Genomic DNA, 19211 nt, shown 5'->3' on the forward strand with positions numbered 1-19211 from the left:
CCCTTGATGTTTTTGTTCAACTCGGGTCCGCTAAAAATGATGCCAACGCGTTTCGACCTTGTGGATTCTGGACCATCACTTTATATAAAGGTCGTCATCAGGGCATGGTAAATATGAGGTAGGACATTGTTCAATCTGTGTAGAGAATAATAACATAACTATTTTTAGTGTTTGGACTTTTAAAATTACTAGGATGTGCAAGTTGGTACATTCACATCTTACGTATCGACTTTAGTGGCAGAATACTTTTGAAGGAGATTTGCTGCCTATATCAAATGAAATAGAAGGACAAATAAGATGTCTTGTGATGTCACTGACCATGTCATGAATGATGTAATATGTGAAATCATCATCAGTTCATTGCGGGCGCACGCGTTATAGTTAGCTCAACTAACTATAACAGGCGAATTTCTCTGGTTTTATGAGTCATGTCCAACTAACTATAACGTCCCTGAAACCTGTTTTATTAGTGAATTTCAAAGGTTTTTTAAATGCTTATTCCTAACTAACACGTCTGTAAAACCTATGTTTTTTGAGTAATATATATATGTATAATATATATATTTGCCTATCACACACATTACGAGTGCTACTTTGTGATAGGTGGATGAACGGCAGGGATAAAGACACTATTTACATAATTGAATTTATTTGTATATTTCTAGTGTAGCATACTAAATGATTTTCCCAATGGAGCATACTGGTTTTCTGAATGATTCATTAGACTTTTGGAATGAATTTAAATACCCAGGACAAAGGCAACCTGCCACTAGCAGAACAGAGTCAACAATTAACAAAAATTCAATTCAATTGCAAAGAGAGGAGTTTTGAGTTGTTTACCGAAGGTCCTGATGAAACTGAGATGAGCAGGGGAGACTTTCCAACCTCGAATTGGAACAACTGAGAAGGCTTAGTCCCCTTAGATGGGTGCTGAGATAGAATAAATGGACAAAAGATTAGCAGAGCTTGATCCCTGTCATTTTGGGGCAATAGCTCACAAATCAGTAGTTCAAATGGTGAGAAAACAAGCTTTTTGTCAAAGACAGAGATCCCTAAAAATACTTCTCAGGTATTGACAGCCACTGACGAATTAGGGCTATATGTTCTGGATTGTCTGTTAAGGTGAATTTCCAGTTGGGGCACTTCATTCTGAATGTTTTGCCAGAGAAGAGTGCATTTCATTAGAGATGTTGTGATTGAAGGTGGATTTGAACTATGGTCCTGCAGAATTGTCCAGGTAGCATCTGTATTATTGTTTTAATAACTCTCACTATTGGAAAGAATTATTAGGAACAATTACTCTTGTATTATTTTTAGAGCAGAGGAAAAAAATGAAGATCAGAATTTTTCTTGTTGAAAACTGTGTCATGTCTTATGATTGAAAGAATGCTGGCCCCCCAGCAATGCCTATTATTGTTGCTGACAAGCAGAAGTTGCCACTAGTGGCTAAATGAAATGGTAGTTGTTAGAAATTGGGTTACTCGTAAACTCAGGTGTGAGCCCGGGTCAAGCAGCAACCACAATCCCATTCAGGGTACGGTACAGGCAAATTCTAAATTAACCAGTGCTCACCCTCTGGTAGCTTGTCACGGAGCAGTCAGGCTTAACTTAGAGGCAGTCTGTAAAGTATATGTGCAACATTTCAAACAGTAAAACAGTGAAAACACCACTCATAAAGGATCCCACACTAGGTTAGAAAAAATAGAGAAACATTTTGCTAAGTAAAATGAGACCAAAACGACAAAAATCCAATCAGTAAAACAGAAGATATTGAATTTTAATGTTTTTAGTAAGCATGGGCGGATTTTGCGTATCGGCAATCCGCGTATTTGCGTATTTGCGTATTTGCGTATTTGCGTATTTCGGAAATACGCAAAATCCGCGGATCCTAGCGTATTTTTTTTTTTTGTGTTCGCACGGGTTTCTGCACGTTCGCGAGGGTTTTATTGTACAAAACGCTCGCGAACGGGCAGAAACCCGTGCGAACACAAATGCATAGGCCTCTATCCAGCATCACAGCTGATTTTCGACGGTAGATTTGGGAAGAAGGCACATCTGCCCAGCCTTGACAACGCTCACGATTGTTTTTGGGCTCATGAATGAGTCACTGCATTTGAGCTTCAACTAGTTCCAGCGACCATTTGTGTGTTACTATGCAATGGCGCCGAAGGGCGCAGGGGTCCCTTGAGTGAGCTGTCCATCATAGTGGGTAAATGGCGGGAAGATGGTGCCCACCGCAAGTGTGTGGGCGGGGCCAAACGGGCGGGCCCCCATGCGAGTGCACATGCCTCTTGTGTGTATATAAGGTCCGAGACCGATCAGACCAGCAGATGAAGATACAGAACCTCCTGGTCACAGGAACAGCACGGGGATTGCGCTCGTGAAAGGCAAGGATGCAAAGGCCTCTATCCAGCATCTCAGCTGATTTTCGATGGTAGATTTGGGAAGAAGGCACATCTGCCCAGCCTCCACGACGCTCACGATTGTTTCTGGGCTGATGAATGAGTCACTGCATTTGAGCTTCAACTAGTTCCAGCAACCATGTGTGTGTTACTATGCAATCGCGCCGAAGGGCGCAGGGGTCACTGTCTATTTTACAATGGCGCCAGCAAGCTGCCAGCGCCGTTGTAAAATAGTTACAAAGTTAGCTTGCACAGGAAGCATTTAGATAAAATAAAGCAGGTGCTGCTTTATTTTATCTAAGTGCTTCCTGTGCAAGCTAACTTTGTAACTATTTTACAACGGCGCTGGCAGCTTGCTGGCGCCATTGTATACACGAGTTTGTTTGAACCCGTGACGTCCGCGGATTTTTTTTTTTTCGGATTTTGAGGGAAATCCGCAAAATACGCGGATTGCGGATTTCCCAAAAATCCGCAAATCCGCGGGCGTAGCGGATTTTACGCCCACGCTTAGTTTTTAGTTCAAATAGCGCCAAAAAGCACAAAGCTCCAACAAGGGATATCTGGTTGCGCTGGACCAGGACAAAGTCAAAAGTTCAGGCCAACTGCGAAGGAGTATGGGCTTGCTCCAGGTACCCTTTTAGGCCCACTGAACAAAGTACCTTAAATCTTGATTGCAGAGCATTGTGTAGATCCGGGTCTAAGAAGTTCTGTGCAGGTGAGGTGATGCGTTGGTTCTGAGATACGGTGAGTCTGTGGTGTGAGGTCCTGTAGTTTCGCCATTGAGGACCCTGTCAACAGGGCTTTCAATGTGAAGTCCTGGTGTAGGGGATGCATCTCCCAGCTGGCAGTGCGTCGGTTCTGAAGAGCTGTGAGGCTGCTTTGCGGAGACTGGTGTTGTAGTCGAGGTTGCCGTTGACGAGAGATGCAAGGACCTGGGTTGGAGATACAATGTGCCTTAGACTGCCAGGGTGATGCGGGCCTTCTGCACCAGGTCCAATCCATGCAGCAGGTTTGGGCCTGGAAAAAGGTTTATTTTGCTAGGTCTACACAGCAGGCTAAACTGTACACACAGGCTCTGCATTGGCAGGCCTGAAACATGTTTGAAGTACTACTTAAGTGGGTGGCACAATCAGTATTTCGGGCCCACTAGTAGTATTTAATTTACAGGCCCTGGCCACTTACAGTGCACCTTACTGGGGACTTATAAGTACTTTAAATATGCAAATTGTAGATAAGCCAATGATATTTGTTTTTGGGATAGGGAATAAGCACTTTAGCACTGGTAAGCAGTGGTAAACTGTACAGAGTCTTAAAGTCAACAAAAACAAATTCAGCAAAAAGGGGAGGAGGAAGTCAACATGTTTTGTGGGTGACCCTACAGAAAGAGCCATTTCCAACAGTAACTACTTTCATGAACAAAATATAAGAACATGAATGCCTCAGTGTGACTATGATCACTTTATTTCTATATCTCTCCAGTGACACTGCATAGCCCTTCCTTGAATTCTGTCCTTTGATAAATACCTATGTCTTTACATTATCTTTGAATTGCTCACAACAGCATTATCAATCCTTACTTTACATTTGTGATCTTAGAACGTCTAAATGAGGGTGGTCTGTCTTTTCAGTGAGGCAGTAAGACTCAATGCTTTCATTAGTAAGGTTTTTATCATTTTAAAGTTCACAGATTTTGACATGATGTGTTGCTATAATGAAAATATACTTCATAGAAGGATCCATTTACTGAACAGGCTGGGTCCATGATCAACAGGTGAATATAAAAATAGTCAAGGAAATATTTGGGAGCATAGTTAGAGGTTTACATCATCTTAGAACGGATTTTACCTCTTTTGAAATGATAGCTGAAGCATTTCTGAGTGTATTAGCTACTGTTCCGAAGATCACTTCTTTGAAAGGATAACTTCAGATCAGAGGCCGCCCAGAGGAGAACTATCATGAGGATGAAAGGATTGTATATAAAACCTTTGAAGTGTGAGTTCAATATGTGTACTTTAAAATACAGGGGCTAATAAGAATACATACTTGAGATATTTATATAGCTTATTGTTATAAACTGTAGCTCTACATCAAGCAGACTTGAAATAAATTTGGGAAAAACTCAAGAGTAAAATGAGGATTTTATTTTTCATACAAAGGATGTCAAAAGTGCAGAGTCCCCATAAAGCTGAAGTGATGGGCTAAATCAATAACACCATTTTAAAAAGAACACACACAAAGAAAAAAAATAGATTCACCTATTCGACAAGGCATATGATTTTCAAAGCTGACCAATTTTAGCAAGAAGTGTTGGGAGCAATATAAATAATGTAATGAAAACTGGTTTAAAAAAAAACTAATTGTAATAAAAACGAAAACAAAACACACTAACTAGTGTGAATAATGTATACTGCTGCTGGAGTATTGAATTAAAAGGGAAATATTTGAGAAGTTGCCATAAATCAGTAGTTTGATCAATTACTATGTTTAGGTATGTGAAGAGTGGATTAGGACATTTTCCTAGGATTGACCAGGATCAAAATATGCTATGTGTTGGCCTCTTCCTGATTGAAAGGTGCATTTGCGTTCTAGGCCTGATACCAAATCTATTTTAGATTAATGGGGATTCCTATATATGCAAAGAGTGATCTGTGCAAGTGAGATTCTCAGATCCTGAATCATTAGCTAAGAACCATCCAAATATGTCAGCCCACAAATAATGAGTAGGGGAGAGTCAAGGAGTATTCAATGCATAGATTGTTAACTTCACCAGGCTAATCAGTAATTACTTACTACTTATCATTTCTAAACTTACATCAAGATGAAGCTTATGATGGTGGTGTTCAAACTGTTAGAAATCGAACTACAATTCCCCAATGTTTGTTTAGAATAATTTCCATTAAGGGAAGTATAGGCACAAATAAGTAAACAGGACATTTTATAAGGCCCTTTCATTTTTCAACCTAAGTCGCAGAATTAGGATATCAGATATATTTTGAATATATTAAAATATGTTCAATTGGTTAGTTCTTGCACATTTAACAGTCAAAATAGACGTCCTTGAACTGAACGTGGTACTATGCACTGCAAGCAAACAGTTTAGTTCAATGAAAACATTTTCTACCCTTTCATATTTGTTTCTGTGGTGTTATTAATGCTTCTTAGGACAGTTGCTTTTACTCATCACATTTCTATTTATTTGATTTCATTGTAGATTGTCGCCTCTACGAGCGTTGCTGCCAATGAAATCAAGGAGAATATTTTGGTAAAGTATTAGTTAAAATAATCTTTTGTGTATTTCGTATCTGTTTCCTTAAATACCTTATTTTCCTGCTGTGCATAACATAAGTCAAACTAAGTTTCAAGGGTATGAAACAATTTCTTGCAAATGTTCATTTCTACAAGAAACGATAATTTAGTACATGGTCATAAACTTTTTTCATCAGAATTTTGGAATATGTGTATAAATGTATACCAGCATAAAAGGGCGTGCAATTTCAAAGAATCATGAAGCAGATGTTGAAGGTTCCCAATATGTCAGTGATTCATTTCACAACAGGGCAAACAGAAGAGCAGGAGGACGCATGCCTGGAACCTTCAAGTAGAGTTACCAGAGAGGTAAATCATCTATAATCAGATTAGAGCACTAACACTTACAGAGACTTAAAATATCACAAACTCATGGACAAGACACAGATTGTGCAAATACATGAACCCATGCAAATATCTCTCGACAGGCAGGAATTACACGAGCAAGTGATAATTGCGCCCATAATCTCCTATCATCAGCTTCAATTACACAAACATATAGGAAAGAGACGGTGGAGCTAGTAAAGAGTTTTTCTAGTTGGTTCAAACGAAAAAACTATATTTCGCCCCTTTTCATTTGTAAACAATTGCCAAATTACATTTCTCCTAATTGATAATGTTCATGACATTTCATCTCTCGTTGATATTGCCATGGCCATTATAAGACTTAGAGTGGCTAATATTATTGCAATAAGGCCTACTTTCGAAGGCTATATAGGCCTGAGCCACAGACAACGGAAAAGCCTTTAACAATCAGTATAGCCCATGGCAGAAGGGCTTTACTAATCATAGAACATTCCACCCACTGGGGCTAGAATGTGTGAATGGAAAAGGGAAAAATAGATACACAAAGATCCATTGCCGTCATTGAAGCTCTCCACATTCCAATGGTTTTATATAGATTGAACTAAGGTAGACTGGGGTCCCAGAGTGGTAAGTTAAGGTTTTCTATTTTTACTGCTCTGAAACTCATCAGTCCACTAATCCATCAAATAAATGCATTTTTGTGCTGGTTTTAAAGGATGTTTGGGTGAACCCTTCTATATTCCAGTCATGGGTTGGTAAGAGAATTGAGGGGAGGGAGTGGTACAAGTACAAGTGAGCTCAGAAGGTGCAAAATGTTGAGTATGTGATACTCCTCAAAGATACCTCCAAAGAACTAGTTAGAAAGCAAAAAATGCTTATTCCACTAAACGCATCTATGAACCACCCTACCAGACCAAATACATCTTTACATTTTATCATGAATAGACTAATCCGAATTCCCTGAAAAGCAACTCATGCAGATTCAAATATTAATGAGAGGATTACTTGAGCTGTTCCGCTCCAACTTTACCAAAATTTGAGAATCATTTTTGAACAGGCAACAGCTACTTCTATTTCCAGCCATTTCATCACTACTGTCACCTTCACTCTATTCAGACCCTGGAGGATCTCTAACCTAGTTTGCCTGACTAACAAGACAAAAATCTCAAACTAGTCAATGGAAGCCTGCTTAGTCAACTGTTTCAAGCAGTTCCTTCAGTTTATCATAACGGGTCCTACTAGTAGAATAAGTGCTCCCCTCTGCTTCAAAGTTGTGTCCGGCCCTCTGAAACACAGTAACAGTACCTTGTAGTTAACTGCCACCCAATATCTCCCCATTTCGCAGCAGAATTCTAGAAAGAGAAATGACAAAACAACTAATGACAAAAACAACTACTAGACCACTGGGAGTAAATTGACTACTTCATGACTTATATCTTACAGGGGCACTGAAGCATCTTTTGTTAAATAGCAAGTAAACAGCTGTTATAGTCCTCCATGACTCTGCACCTTATGACAAGGTCAGTCACAAAATACTTACTCTATTATGGATTACATCTTCTCTGTAATTGAACCTAAAAAATCTGGATCTGATCTGTTGAGTTGTTCAAATGCCCAGTGGCTAGCATCGTGCTCCAAGAATCATCACTCTCCTGCCTACTGCTAAACATCTGCGTTCATCCACTCACCCACTTACTAAACCAACACAATGCCAACTTCCAAATATGTGCTTCTGAACTAGAAAATCACTTGATGCCAACCAATCTGACCATCCCACCAATATTACATAATATTTGGACGCTATAATCCACTGGGTGATGAAGGACAAATGTATTAATAGTGACAAAACCTGGAGATACATTGTGATTCTGATCTGTCATTCACCCCGTAGTCAAAGCAATACCTGAAGATGTGAATCTCCAGCTCTCTATTCTCTACAAATATTCTTCCAAGCCGTTCAGCTATCAAAATCCCTTTTTACAGCCCAGTTATACTAGTGAAATATCATTAACAAGGCCAACCCAAGAAACTCATCACCAGCCTGCAAATGCTGCAGAACCAGACAGATTTAGCTTAACTACCCACAAAAGCAACCACTCTAAGCCTTTCCTGAAATTTGTCTTCTGGCTTCATGCATCAGCTATGATAAAATTCAAAGCTCTCTACACCATTCACATTGTGTACAGGGGAGAAGGAACTGAGTACCTGCAGAACTTGGTACTTCATTACGCACCAGCCAATCAGCACCCAACCACCGTACCCCTCAACAATTATTCAAGAGGTCAAAACATTAAGATAGATCTTTAACAATTTTATGGAAAGTTCCTAACACCTCAGTAAACTGCGCACCCAAGTAGAGATTGAGGCATCTATTAACTGAATTATTTAGTGTTGCTTTCTAATGAAGCTCCTCACTGATCAAGGGTTGTAATTGATGAACATCAGATTAGGGAGCCACCCATTTTTATCAGACTCGAATGTTCCTTGTTCCGTGTCTCTTATATAAGTGTATACTGTCAGTGCGTTCATGCACTTTGAAGTAACCAATCTGTAAGATTTAGTGCTCTGAAGAATGAACAGCAAAGAACTAAATATGACCATGAAAGTAATGAAAAACGTTTCTGAGTGAGGTGTCCTGAGCCCATGCACTTTTTCAAAAGATAATCCACAATCCATAAGAAATGGACAATCATCTTTTAACTTGTTTAATGTGCATTTAAATATAGGGTGCGATTAGTAAAGGTGGTACAGTAAATTTCTATAGCCTTTTGTGAATGACAGCATTAATTGCATCTACTAAACTTCAACACAATGTACACCCAAAACAGCTAAACCTACATGCTTCAAAATCACCGGTTCATCACTCTCTCAGCAGTCAAAGACATCATTGTAGAGAATTTGGTCCTTCAGGGCATTCTTAGATACAACTCAGAGTTTTCTATCAATGGGGACAGAGAGAATTAGTGTAAGAAATGTAATAATTAGTTGAGGGGTGTGTGAGCCCCACTCAAGTAATAAGCGCAATCCTTGTGGTGGTGAGCCACAAAAGTAACTAAGTAAACCTGTGCTTAATCCTCTGGTAGCTTGCCATTAAAGCAGTCAAGGTTAATTGAGTGGCAATGTGTAAAGTATTTATGCAGCTCTCAAAAAGTATTAAATTGAAAACACCACACATGAAGAATCCTTAACCAATTTAGGGAAATAGATTAAAACAAATGAAATAAAATGACACCAAAACAACAAAAATGAAATGAGTAGAACTGTAGTTCTGCAGTTTTAAAGTTCTGAGGTGAAAATAGCACCATCAAGTGCCATTCGCTGGTATCTGGTTGCTCTGAATGGACTGGGCCAAAGTTACAAGGACCAGGTTTGTCCCAGACAAGAGTTTACCTTCTCACAGCCAAGTCTAGGGGGGTAGCCCCACCTGGAGCTTCGCATTAGTAGTGGCTAGAAGGGGTCAATTATCGGTGCGAGGAGCAGGTCCTTTTGGAGCTTCACATTGGCAATTGATGCGGGCGGTCACTGTTTGGCGAGAAGGGCAGGTCATCCTTGGAGCATTGCACTTGCCAGAGACCCAGCAGTCATGGCTGATCGAGACGGTTCTAGGTGACGTGATGAGCAGGTTGCCACAAGGAGCTTCATGTTGGCAGGGATTGCGGTCAGTCATTCTCATGGTCGCGGGGAAACCTAAATGGATTTTCTCTTGGAGGTTGTTATTAAAATAGGAGGAGTATACTCGGACACCAGCAAAGGTTCCAGAACCTGGGGGCTACCTCTTAAGGGTCAGGACTCACTCCAGCAGAGGGCAGCAGCAGCACTACCACAGATCTATGTGGCGCTGCACAGTTGCAGTTGTAAGCCACTAGAAGGTTGTTGTCTCCCTGTAGCTCAAACAGACCAGCCAACTGACCCATCGAGTCATTTCTGTGGATCCTGGGCTCAAGGCAAGCAGTTCCGGTCTTCCTTCTTCAGACAGCAGTCCTTTTTCTGAATCTTCCACAGGTCCTGTAGTGTTCTGATGAGAGGTTCTGATTTAATTTGCTATTCTTATACCCAGTGGCAGGCTGTGGGGAGGGTATGCCCCTTTTGTCTAATATGCCCAATTTGTCTAACATGCCCCATTTGGCTCCTAACTATTTAGGGTTACAAAGGGCAGGCAGGCCTAGGTGTGAGCTGCATTTGTCAGTGACGGGCCAAGCAGCCTCAGAAGTCGTAAAGGGGGTTGTCATAGCCCTCATGTGACCCTTTGAAGTTCAGGCAAGCTGAGTAGAACCCCCAGGACATCCTGCTCAAGGAGGACCATCATGCCCACACCCAAGGTCCTTTTGTCCCCACGCGCATTCAGTCATTGCTCATAGCGCGACCTGGATGCTGACTGCGCTCCTGTGTGGATTGATTTACTAATTGCACTAAGCGCGACCAAGCTACTTTTTAAAAATTGTATGTGAATTTATGTACTTTGCCTTTTAAAACCTTATTGCTCTTTTAAAAACCTATTGCACTCTACTAACCTCTCTGTGGCGATCCTTGCCGCCCCTGCTACCCCGGTCCACCACAAGCGTTAGGCTTGTTTGTTGTGGAGGGTGCAGGGCGCTACCTACTTCCGGGTTCCTTCCCGGTGCCGGGCAGTGATTGGTTTAGAGTGTGGGGAGGCGGTGCTGATCGCTAGCACGGCCCCTACAAAGCCCCAGTGAATCAGGCGTTCTTTCTAAAGACACGCGCATTCCGTCATTGCTCATAGCGCGACCTGGATGCTGACTGCGCTCCTGTGTGGATTGATTTACTAATTGCACTAAGCGCGACCAAGCTACTTTTTAAAAATTGTATGTGAATTTATGTACTTTGCCTTTTAAAACCTTATTGCTCTTTTAAAAACCTATTGCACTCTACTAACCTCTCTGTGGCGATCCTTGCCGCCCCTGCTACCCCGGTCCACCGCAAGCGTTAGGCTTGTTTGTTGTGGAGGGTGCAGGGCGCTACCTACTTCCGGGTTCCTTCCCGGTGCCGGCCAGTGATTGGTTTAGAGTGTGGGGAGGCGGTGCTGATCGCTAGCACGGCCCCTACAAAGTACTGGCGATGCCTAACACGCGCAGCAGTGACGCGCAGCGCCCGCACCGAAGACACGCCTAAGACTAGCCCGTCTGTGCCCGTCCGTGTCAGGACGGGGCACAGGGCAGATGGCCATGCCCCCCAAGCTAGGCCTATACAGGTAATGTCACCTGACCAGATTAAAGCACTGCGCCCTATTCTTAATGACAACTGTACTTTGCTCGAAATCCCACACACTGGAACAGCCACCTGCCCCAATTGCAGTTGTACTATTTCATCCCTCCAACCCTATCCCCCTCGTAGAACTAGACGTAGGAAGCAACTCAAGCAGCCGCTTCCTACCGATGAAAATCTTTTGTTCTATAGCATAAATTGTCGTTCCTTGCCCATGCACAGGCTAGATATGTTTGACCTGTTAATGGATGACAAACCTAGCGCATTATTCCTCACAGAAACCTGGCTACATGCAGGCTCTGGTCCTGACGTAGCTATGGCCCTTCCTTCCAACTACGCGATTGTCAGGATGGATAGAATCCGCAAAACGGGGGGTGGAATTGCTATTGTTTACAACAAAAAATTAACCTGCACGTTCGAGCCACTAGTAATCCCTGAGTGTGAAGCTGCATTTTTTTTAATTTGTTTGAATCCTAACTTCACATTGTCTGGCATTCTTATGTACCGGCCTCCTGGAAACGGCACTAAATGGGCTGCTGAATTGGCCAATCATATCACCCCTTTTCTTTTAGCATCAAAAAATGTCTCTATTATTGGAGACCTAAATCTTCATCTAGAAGACAAATCAAATACGACATGTGCCAATTTGTTAGAAGATCTTACAGCACTAAATATCCATCTCCTCAACTCAGGACCTACCCATAAGGCAGGACATTTACTTGACCCATTATTTTCGAACCTCTCTCAACTCACCTGGAAGAACACTTTCCCTGTGTGTTGGTCAGACCATTTTTTAATTAAATTTAATCTCAAACCACTCAGTACTTCCACTGACCAAACTATGTTACCGGCCTCACTAAGGAAAAACTGGAAATCCGTAGATATCTCTAAACTTAACATAGAACTCAGTATGAACCCGCCCAATAAGAACCAAACTATGGAAAGTATTGCTATTGCCACCCAGCAATGGTTTACCAATGCGGCTGAATCCTGTTTACCCACCCCTAATACCAAGGGTAATACACATCGTCCCCCCGCCCCATGGTTTAATGACTCACTTAAAGAGGAAAAAACCAAATGTAAGACACTTGAAAGAGTATGGCGAAAAGATTTCGACCCTGACAAAAAAACTAGGTATCATACAGCTAGAAATCTTTACCATACCGCATGTAAAAAAGCACGTGCCGCGTATGTAGCCAATACCATCACGGGAGCTGTAAATAAAGCTAAAACACTGTTCAACACGGTCAAAGATCTTGCTGGGGCTCAAACTACAGCCCCATCGCGCCCATTAAATGGAAAGCAATGTCAGGACCTAGCCCAATTCTTCTCCGATAAAATCGACAAATTAATTACTGAGATAGACAAGAACAATCTTGACACTGCTTCTAAGGAAGAGTGGGAGTATACTCCGACCGTTAATCAGACCCTACAAAAATGGCCACCCATCACAATCGACACTCTTATTTCCATCATGAAGACGATTAAATCTGGCTCTCCACAGGATCCCATTCCCATCAATATAATAAAATTATTGGACACGCCCGCCCTTGAAATTATTGTAGACACTTTTAACTCATCTTTAGAGCTCGCCACAGTACCTACCCTATGAAAACATGCCATAGTGACCCCACTGTTGAAAAAACCCACAGCAGATCCGGAAAAATTAGCCAATTATAGGCCCATCTCACTCCTCCCAGCCTTTTCCAAATGTTTAGAAAGACATGTGCACTCAGTCCTAACTCTTTTCTCAGAAGAAAACGCTCTTCTTCATCCTACCCAGTCAGGATTCCGAGCGGGTTTCTCTACTGAAACTGCTTTATTGGGAGTCTCTGAAACCATTAGGAAACTCCTTGACGACGGTCATACGGTTGCGCTTATTTTACTCGACTTAAGCGCAGCCTTTGACACTGTGTCGCATAAAAGGCTACTCACCACGCTTGAAAAAAACGGAATCTGTGGAACTGCCCTACAATGGATTAGATCTTTCTTGAACCAACGGACATACCAAATAGCATCTGCTGTTGCATGCTCTGGGCATTTCAACTCCCCCCATGGAGTGCCACAGGGCTCCATCCTCAGCCCGCTTTTTTCAATCTCTATCTCAGACCCCTAGCAGACCTAGTGGAAAAAGAGGGCCTCACCTTCATGATGTATGCAGACGATTCACAAATTGTCTTTTCATTGTCTGATTCCCAATCGTCATCTTCGTCCCTTCTCAAAAATGGTCTTCTCAACATCTTCAATTGGATGACAACCAACCAGTTGAAATTAAATGGAGACAAGACGGAGATTCTCCTTCTGGGCAAACAGCCAGATCTCTGGAGTACATCACACTGGCCTGCCCAGATGGGGAATCTTCCTACACCAGTGCCTCATGCAAGAAATTTGGGAGTAATTCTGGACAATTCACTGTCCATGAAGCAACAGGCTAGCAAAGTAGTGGGTCTCTGCTTTATCATCATAAAATGGCTCAAGAAGATCGTTTGGATGCTGCCTATCCCCATGCAAAAAACAGTAGTCAATGCCTTAATTACATCCCGGCTTGACTACGAGAACATCCTGTATCTGGGTGCAAACAAGGCAGTTACAAAGAGATTGCAGCTCGTACAAAATGTGGCTGCCCGACTCCTTTGCTATGTACCTAAAAACACCAGCGTGTCCCCCTACTTGCGTGAACTGCACTGGTTGAGGGTGGAAAATCGTATTAGATTTAAGGCCCTAAACTACATGTTTAAAATCAAAGCAGGTACCGCTCCCAAATACCTTCAGACACTTGCCCATCCTTACATTCCAAAAAGAAACCTACGGTCTCAATCAGCTGAAAAATTCTGTGTACCTAGATTTAAGCTCTCCAGGATGGGAGGAAGATCTTTTGCCCATCTGGGTCCTTCTATCTGGAACACACTACCACTCCATATACGTAAGGAGGGAAGTCATTCCAGGTTGCGCAAAGAGATAAAGACCTGGTTGTTCGATCAGTAATCTTGAACGACCTCTGTTGTATTGTTCCATCCATTGTGCTGTGCTCTTAGGCGCCGGGAAACCCTTTTTGGGTAGCTGTTTGCGCCATATAAGTTTAAAAAATAAATAAATAAATAAATGTCTGCAAGGAATAAACAACACCCTACAAAAGAGCACTTCACATTCATGTGGCTCTGGTAAAAAGACAGATTTTGTTCAGGCTGAGAAAAATTCTAAAGGTGGCCTTTTCAGAATAGTAACTTAAAATATTACATTACAATTAAAGTGGAATGTAAATTACAATTAAATTCAAATGAGTGGAGGAAGTGTTTCTCTCTCTGTTTTCAAACTGACGTTATTTCCTATTAAGTGAAATAAGAAAACTGAGTCTTAATCAATGGGATAGCTAGCTTAACTGCAGTGAAAAATGACTTTGGATTTTTTTTCACTGTTAGGATGTGTAAAACTTAAATACGCATGGCCTACTTTTTAAATACCATGAACCATGCCCGATGAGAGGTTAGGGCCTACCTAAGGGGTGACTAATAAGTTCAATCCTTCCCCCTCTATCAAAATCTGCCCTTAAGACACTTATTTTGAATTTAGAATCCCCCAGTAGGGCAAGGCTGGATTCTGTAGCTGGACAGGGCTCCACAATGTCAACTACCTTCACTGTGAGGACCAACTGAACCAATTTTCACAGAAGCAAAATGTACCATATGGGACAAACCTGGTTTTCTTGCCCGCCTAAGGTGGGATTTTCCTGAACAAGCCTTAGCACCTTATCCCAGTCCTCCAGAGGTAGAACAGATAACTAAGTCCTACTTTATCCCAACTGCTGGGAAAGTTCCTTCTGGTCAGTCCTGTGAACCCTAGCTCCTCGGGGCAGGCTTCTAAGCCCTTTGTCTCTCGTCATCCAGATCTCCATCCAGATCTCCAGTTTTCTATGGTCAGCTGGGACCTCTTGGAGTCATGAGATTATCTGGTTTCTATGTCGCTGATTCAGGAAACCAGGTTGACCACCACTTGACCCTTGGAGCTGTTCTAACTCCAGACTTCCATCAGGAGCCCTTCAGTCCATGAATGAGTTGTCTTCTTCCATCAGGAGTCAAGAATCTGCTTCCTGGAAGGTTTCTTCAGATGGAGTCCTCCAGGTGCTGAAATGTTCTGATACGGTTGAGGTGTCAACTTTATTCTGTGCCCTAGCCAGTGACTCGAGAAATTCAAATTCCCACCTCACATCCTCCTTGCCTTATTCTAAAATTACCCAGGTGATCCTGTTTCCATTTGGCAGAACACTTCTGACACCAGTCAGGCCTGTCTTCGGCTCTTTAACCACACCCCTGTTTAGATGAGCTCTTTTACTTTCTGATAGGGTCAAAGCTAGTTCTCATCCCAACTGTGGTTGAATACTGGCTGTCTAGAAGGGTTAAGGAAATGAATGGAAGGCCTTCATGACATTTCCAAATCAAAAGCGCTAGTGCTAAAGTTGTTCTTTGTTCTTCCAACTGTTCTTTCCACTCCCAGATAGATGACCCGTGCTAAGTGGTCAGCTGCTAATACCCTTCTGTTGTGTTTCTGCTTGAGCCAGAATCATTAACTGTCCCAGCAAAGGATGTGTATTCCACCTCTGGAGGTAGTATGAAGGGCAGAAATGGTTTTAAGTCTGTTTTGTCTCTGGCAGCATAAAGTACAAGTTTTATAACATTACCTTTCCACTTAAGTCATCAAAATCTAATTTTCTTACTAAATCAGATTTTGGAAATTAATTAAGAAGTAACTTTGGAACATTTTGGGCCAGATGTAGGTTGCCTAATACCGGTCGGTAACGGCAGGAATTACCGATTTTCGGCCGTTACCGACCGGTATTAGGCTTGTGAGATGTAGGAGGCCAAATTGAAGGATTCAGTAAATTACCGAATCGGTAATTTAAGGAATCGGTAAATTACCGAATCCTTAAGATACCGAATTGGTAATTTACAGAGTCCTGAATGTAGGGAGCACTCAAGTGAGTGCATTCCTCATTTAAAGATTTGTTATTTACCACCAACTACAAGTAACGGGGTGAGCGGAAGCCACATTACAGCTCGATACCGTTTGCGCACATTGTTTTTATAGAAATCCGACCACCAGGCGGATACCGGATTACGCCAACAGCACTGTGGTGTATACCAGATTCTTCCACGGGGGCCGGGTAGGCTCAATAAACAAAGGCCACCTGGTACAATAAAGGGAGAATTCAGCAGTGCAAAACTCACGCTGACCCGGGAAAACCCTGATGAAATCACCGGTAATATATAGATAGGTGATGAAACATGTTGGTTTTTGTTTTTAATAGAATGAGCAAACAGCATAGAATAAATACGAAATTGCCAGTTTAGCTCTGTTCTTTTTAAACCACTAGGTAGTATAGAACTGGAATTCACAGGTTCTATTACACCTATAGAGGGTCACTTAATAGCAACTGCACTTTTTGTTCTCACTGCACAAGTTGTATTCCCCTTTTCTTTCATGGTTGGCAGTAGCTGATGATGATAAGTGAGGATTCAGGCGAGTACCAGTCTGTCAGATCCTCCCCTGGGTGTTGCTCCCGTGAGGCACTGCCAACCCCCCACCCCCTTTTTTCAGATAGAAGGGTACATAGAGGGAATATGATTTAATGAGGGCGGCACACACTAATATACACATACAAGGAGTTTTAGGACCAAAACAGTGACTGTAAACAGCACATAAAGCTTGAAGGTTGATGTACACCTGTAGCATATACATAAAACAATAGAAATTAATTTTGGGTCAACGACCACAGAAGTTGAAAGGGAAGGCCATTATTGTTGAAAAGGTAAATATCGAAAACCTTAAAAAAAGCGATTTTGTGCTTTTTTAACTGTGCCATGTGGCAGACACACATGCCCTTAGGGCATGTATGTGTGCCACATGTGCACACATGCACGATTCAGGGGTGCAACAGGGTGTCAAAGTGACACCCTGCCACCCTTGAATGAGTTCCCCCTTTTACCGAATCGGTATTTACCGAATCGGTATTTACCGATTCGGTAATTCCCATTCATTCGTATGGGCCTCCAGGCCCATAGGAATGAATGGGAATTACCGAATCGGTAAATACCGATTCGGTATTTACCGAATCTTACCGATTCAGTAAAATTTACCGAATAAATACCTACATCCCATTTACCGATTCTGAAATACCGAATCGGTAAAATTCGGTATTTTAGAATCGGTAAATCTGGATTACCTACATCGGCCCATAGTCTAGTATTTTTCCTGGTGGTCATAGAAAATAAAGATTTTATTCCCTCGTGGGACTGTTCAGGTAGGAAACATCTATCAAAGCCTACACAATGCAAGAGATTTTCGGTTTTATTTCAACTGGGAGAACGCACTAAATATGTAGTGTGCCATGTTTTTATTATGTAGCACCCTGTGCGCTTACCAGGCACACTTTAGGGGTGACTGATTGATATATAAAATATATAAAATAGCTTTTTCCTATATTGCAAATACATTTTCCTTGCCCTGTGTTGCTGTGGAGAATTTAAACTGCAGATCAGTAGGTGCACAGTAGTGATTCTGGCAAACATACCTTTGTAGTATATGTAAGAGGTGAAAATACATACCACAGCCTACATATGACATGTGAGCTAGGAGATTAGTGCATGTTAGTCCTTTCAAAATGGATTTACAGGGAAGATACATAGGCCAAACATGAAAATCCAATTTTGGGAGGAAAGACACACAGCTTGCTGTGGTTTAGCAGTTTCAAAGCAACATAAACCCAGCAAAATGAAGCCGGCAAAACTGGAGGGGTGGGTGTGCAGAACACAAAATGGGTCATTTCTCACTCTCACTCACTGTGCCAGAGACTACAAACACAAATATTGAGCACAATGCAGCAGAGATTTAAAGCGGTTGGGTGGCCAACAAGTCTGTGGAAGATATTTGAAATATGCCATCTGAGCTGCATTCCCAGACCATGCACAAACTTGCTAAAAGGCGGTTGGAGGCTGCAGCACCAGGTGGTGAATTTATCACTGAGCCACCTTCCACTAGCATCGAAGCAGTGTTTGAACTCACCTGCCAGATAGAGGTCATCAAAGGAGCCTCTTCTATTGATATATCTGTTTTGTTTCTGCAACATCAGATACGCACTTCATTATAAAGCGAAAACCTAATACCAATATGTAGGCTCTGGTTTCCTGTTTACGTAATTTCTTCAATGGTTAAAGGTTTAATCTAAGATAAATATGAATATTTACATCAGTGGCATTACAAATAAATCAAATTGGGGCATAGGGATATAGAATTTTTCATCCATTTTAATAAATGCTATTGAAATTTCATAGAGTTTTGGAGTATCATGCTAAGAGTCCATGTTATCAATATTGGGCTTTCCACATATGTGACACAATGCATAATGGGTAGTGTAGTCATTTTTTTGACTTCCACTCCTTTGACAGACATCCCTGAGTAGGGTTCATGGACAAATATTTCTGTAACGTGAACGTAATGTTATGATCTGGATTGGTTTAGCAAGGAATAATGTTACATGTTGTAGTTGATGATTATTCTGCCTACATACATCTGTCTGTAAAGCACCTAAAGAAAGCTATTGTTCACTGTTACAGATACACCAACTGACAGGTTCCAGACAGTCACAGAGGCTGAGGGTCTTTTGTCTGCCATAAAGAAACTCTGCTAGCAGGAAGGAGTGTTATTGTAACAGCAGCAGAAACTGCCAGGCCATTTATCCCATGGCCAGTCCTGCCACCCAGCAGTCAAAACATTGGCCCTACCACCCTAGAAGCACTCACTACTATTTCTCTATTTGCAGCACCCACAAGCCTTGATGTGCTGCACAGTTTCATGCATTGGCACAATCGGGACGGAGTGGGGGGGAGGGCGAATAATAAAAAACAATGCACATACCTTTTTACCACCGACTGCCGCCTCTTCTTTGTCTGACTTTCTCTCTGCACAACTGGAAGCACACAG

General features: G+C 41.9%; 1 protein-coding gene across 1 annotated transcript in view; it reads left to right on the forward strand.

Annotated features, from left to right (window-relative positions):
* CNTN5 (contactin 5) overlaps window positions 1-19211 on the forward strand; it is a 2147338-nt gene that overhangs the window by 251239 nt on the left and 1876888 nt on the right. The window contains exon 3 of the mRNA XM_078656993.1: window positions 5614-5664. Coding sequence (XP_078513119.1) covers window positions 5642-5664 — 23 coding nt within the window. The 5' untranslated portion in view covers window positions 5614-5641. The remainder of the gene's footprint in view (window positions 1-5613; window positions 5665-19211) is intronic.

Source organism: Lissotriton helveticus, chromosome 8 (genome assembly GCF_964261635.1).
Source record: "Lissotriton helveticus chromosome 8, aLisHel1.1, whole genome shotgun sequence".
NCBI lineage: Eukaryota > Metazoa > Chordata > Amphibia > Caudata > Salamandridae > Lissotriton > Lissotriton helveticus.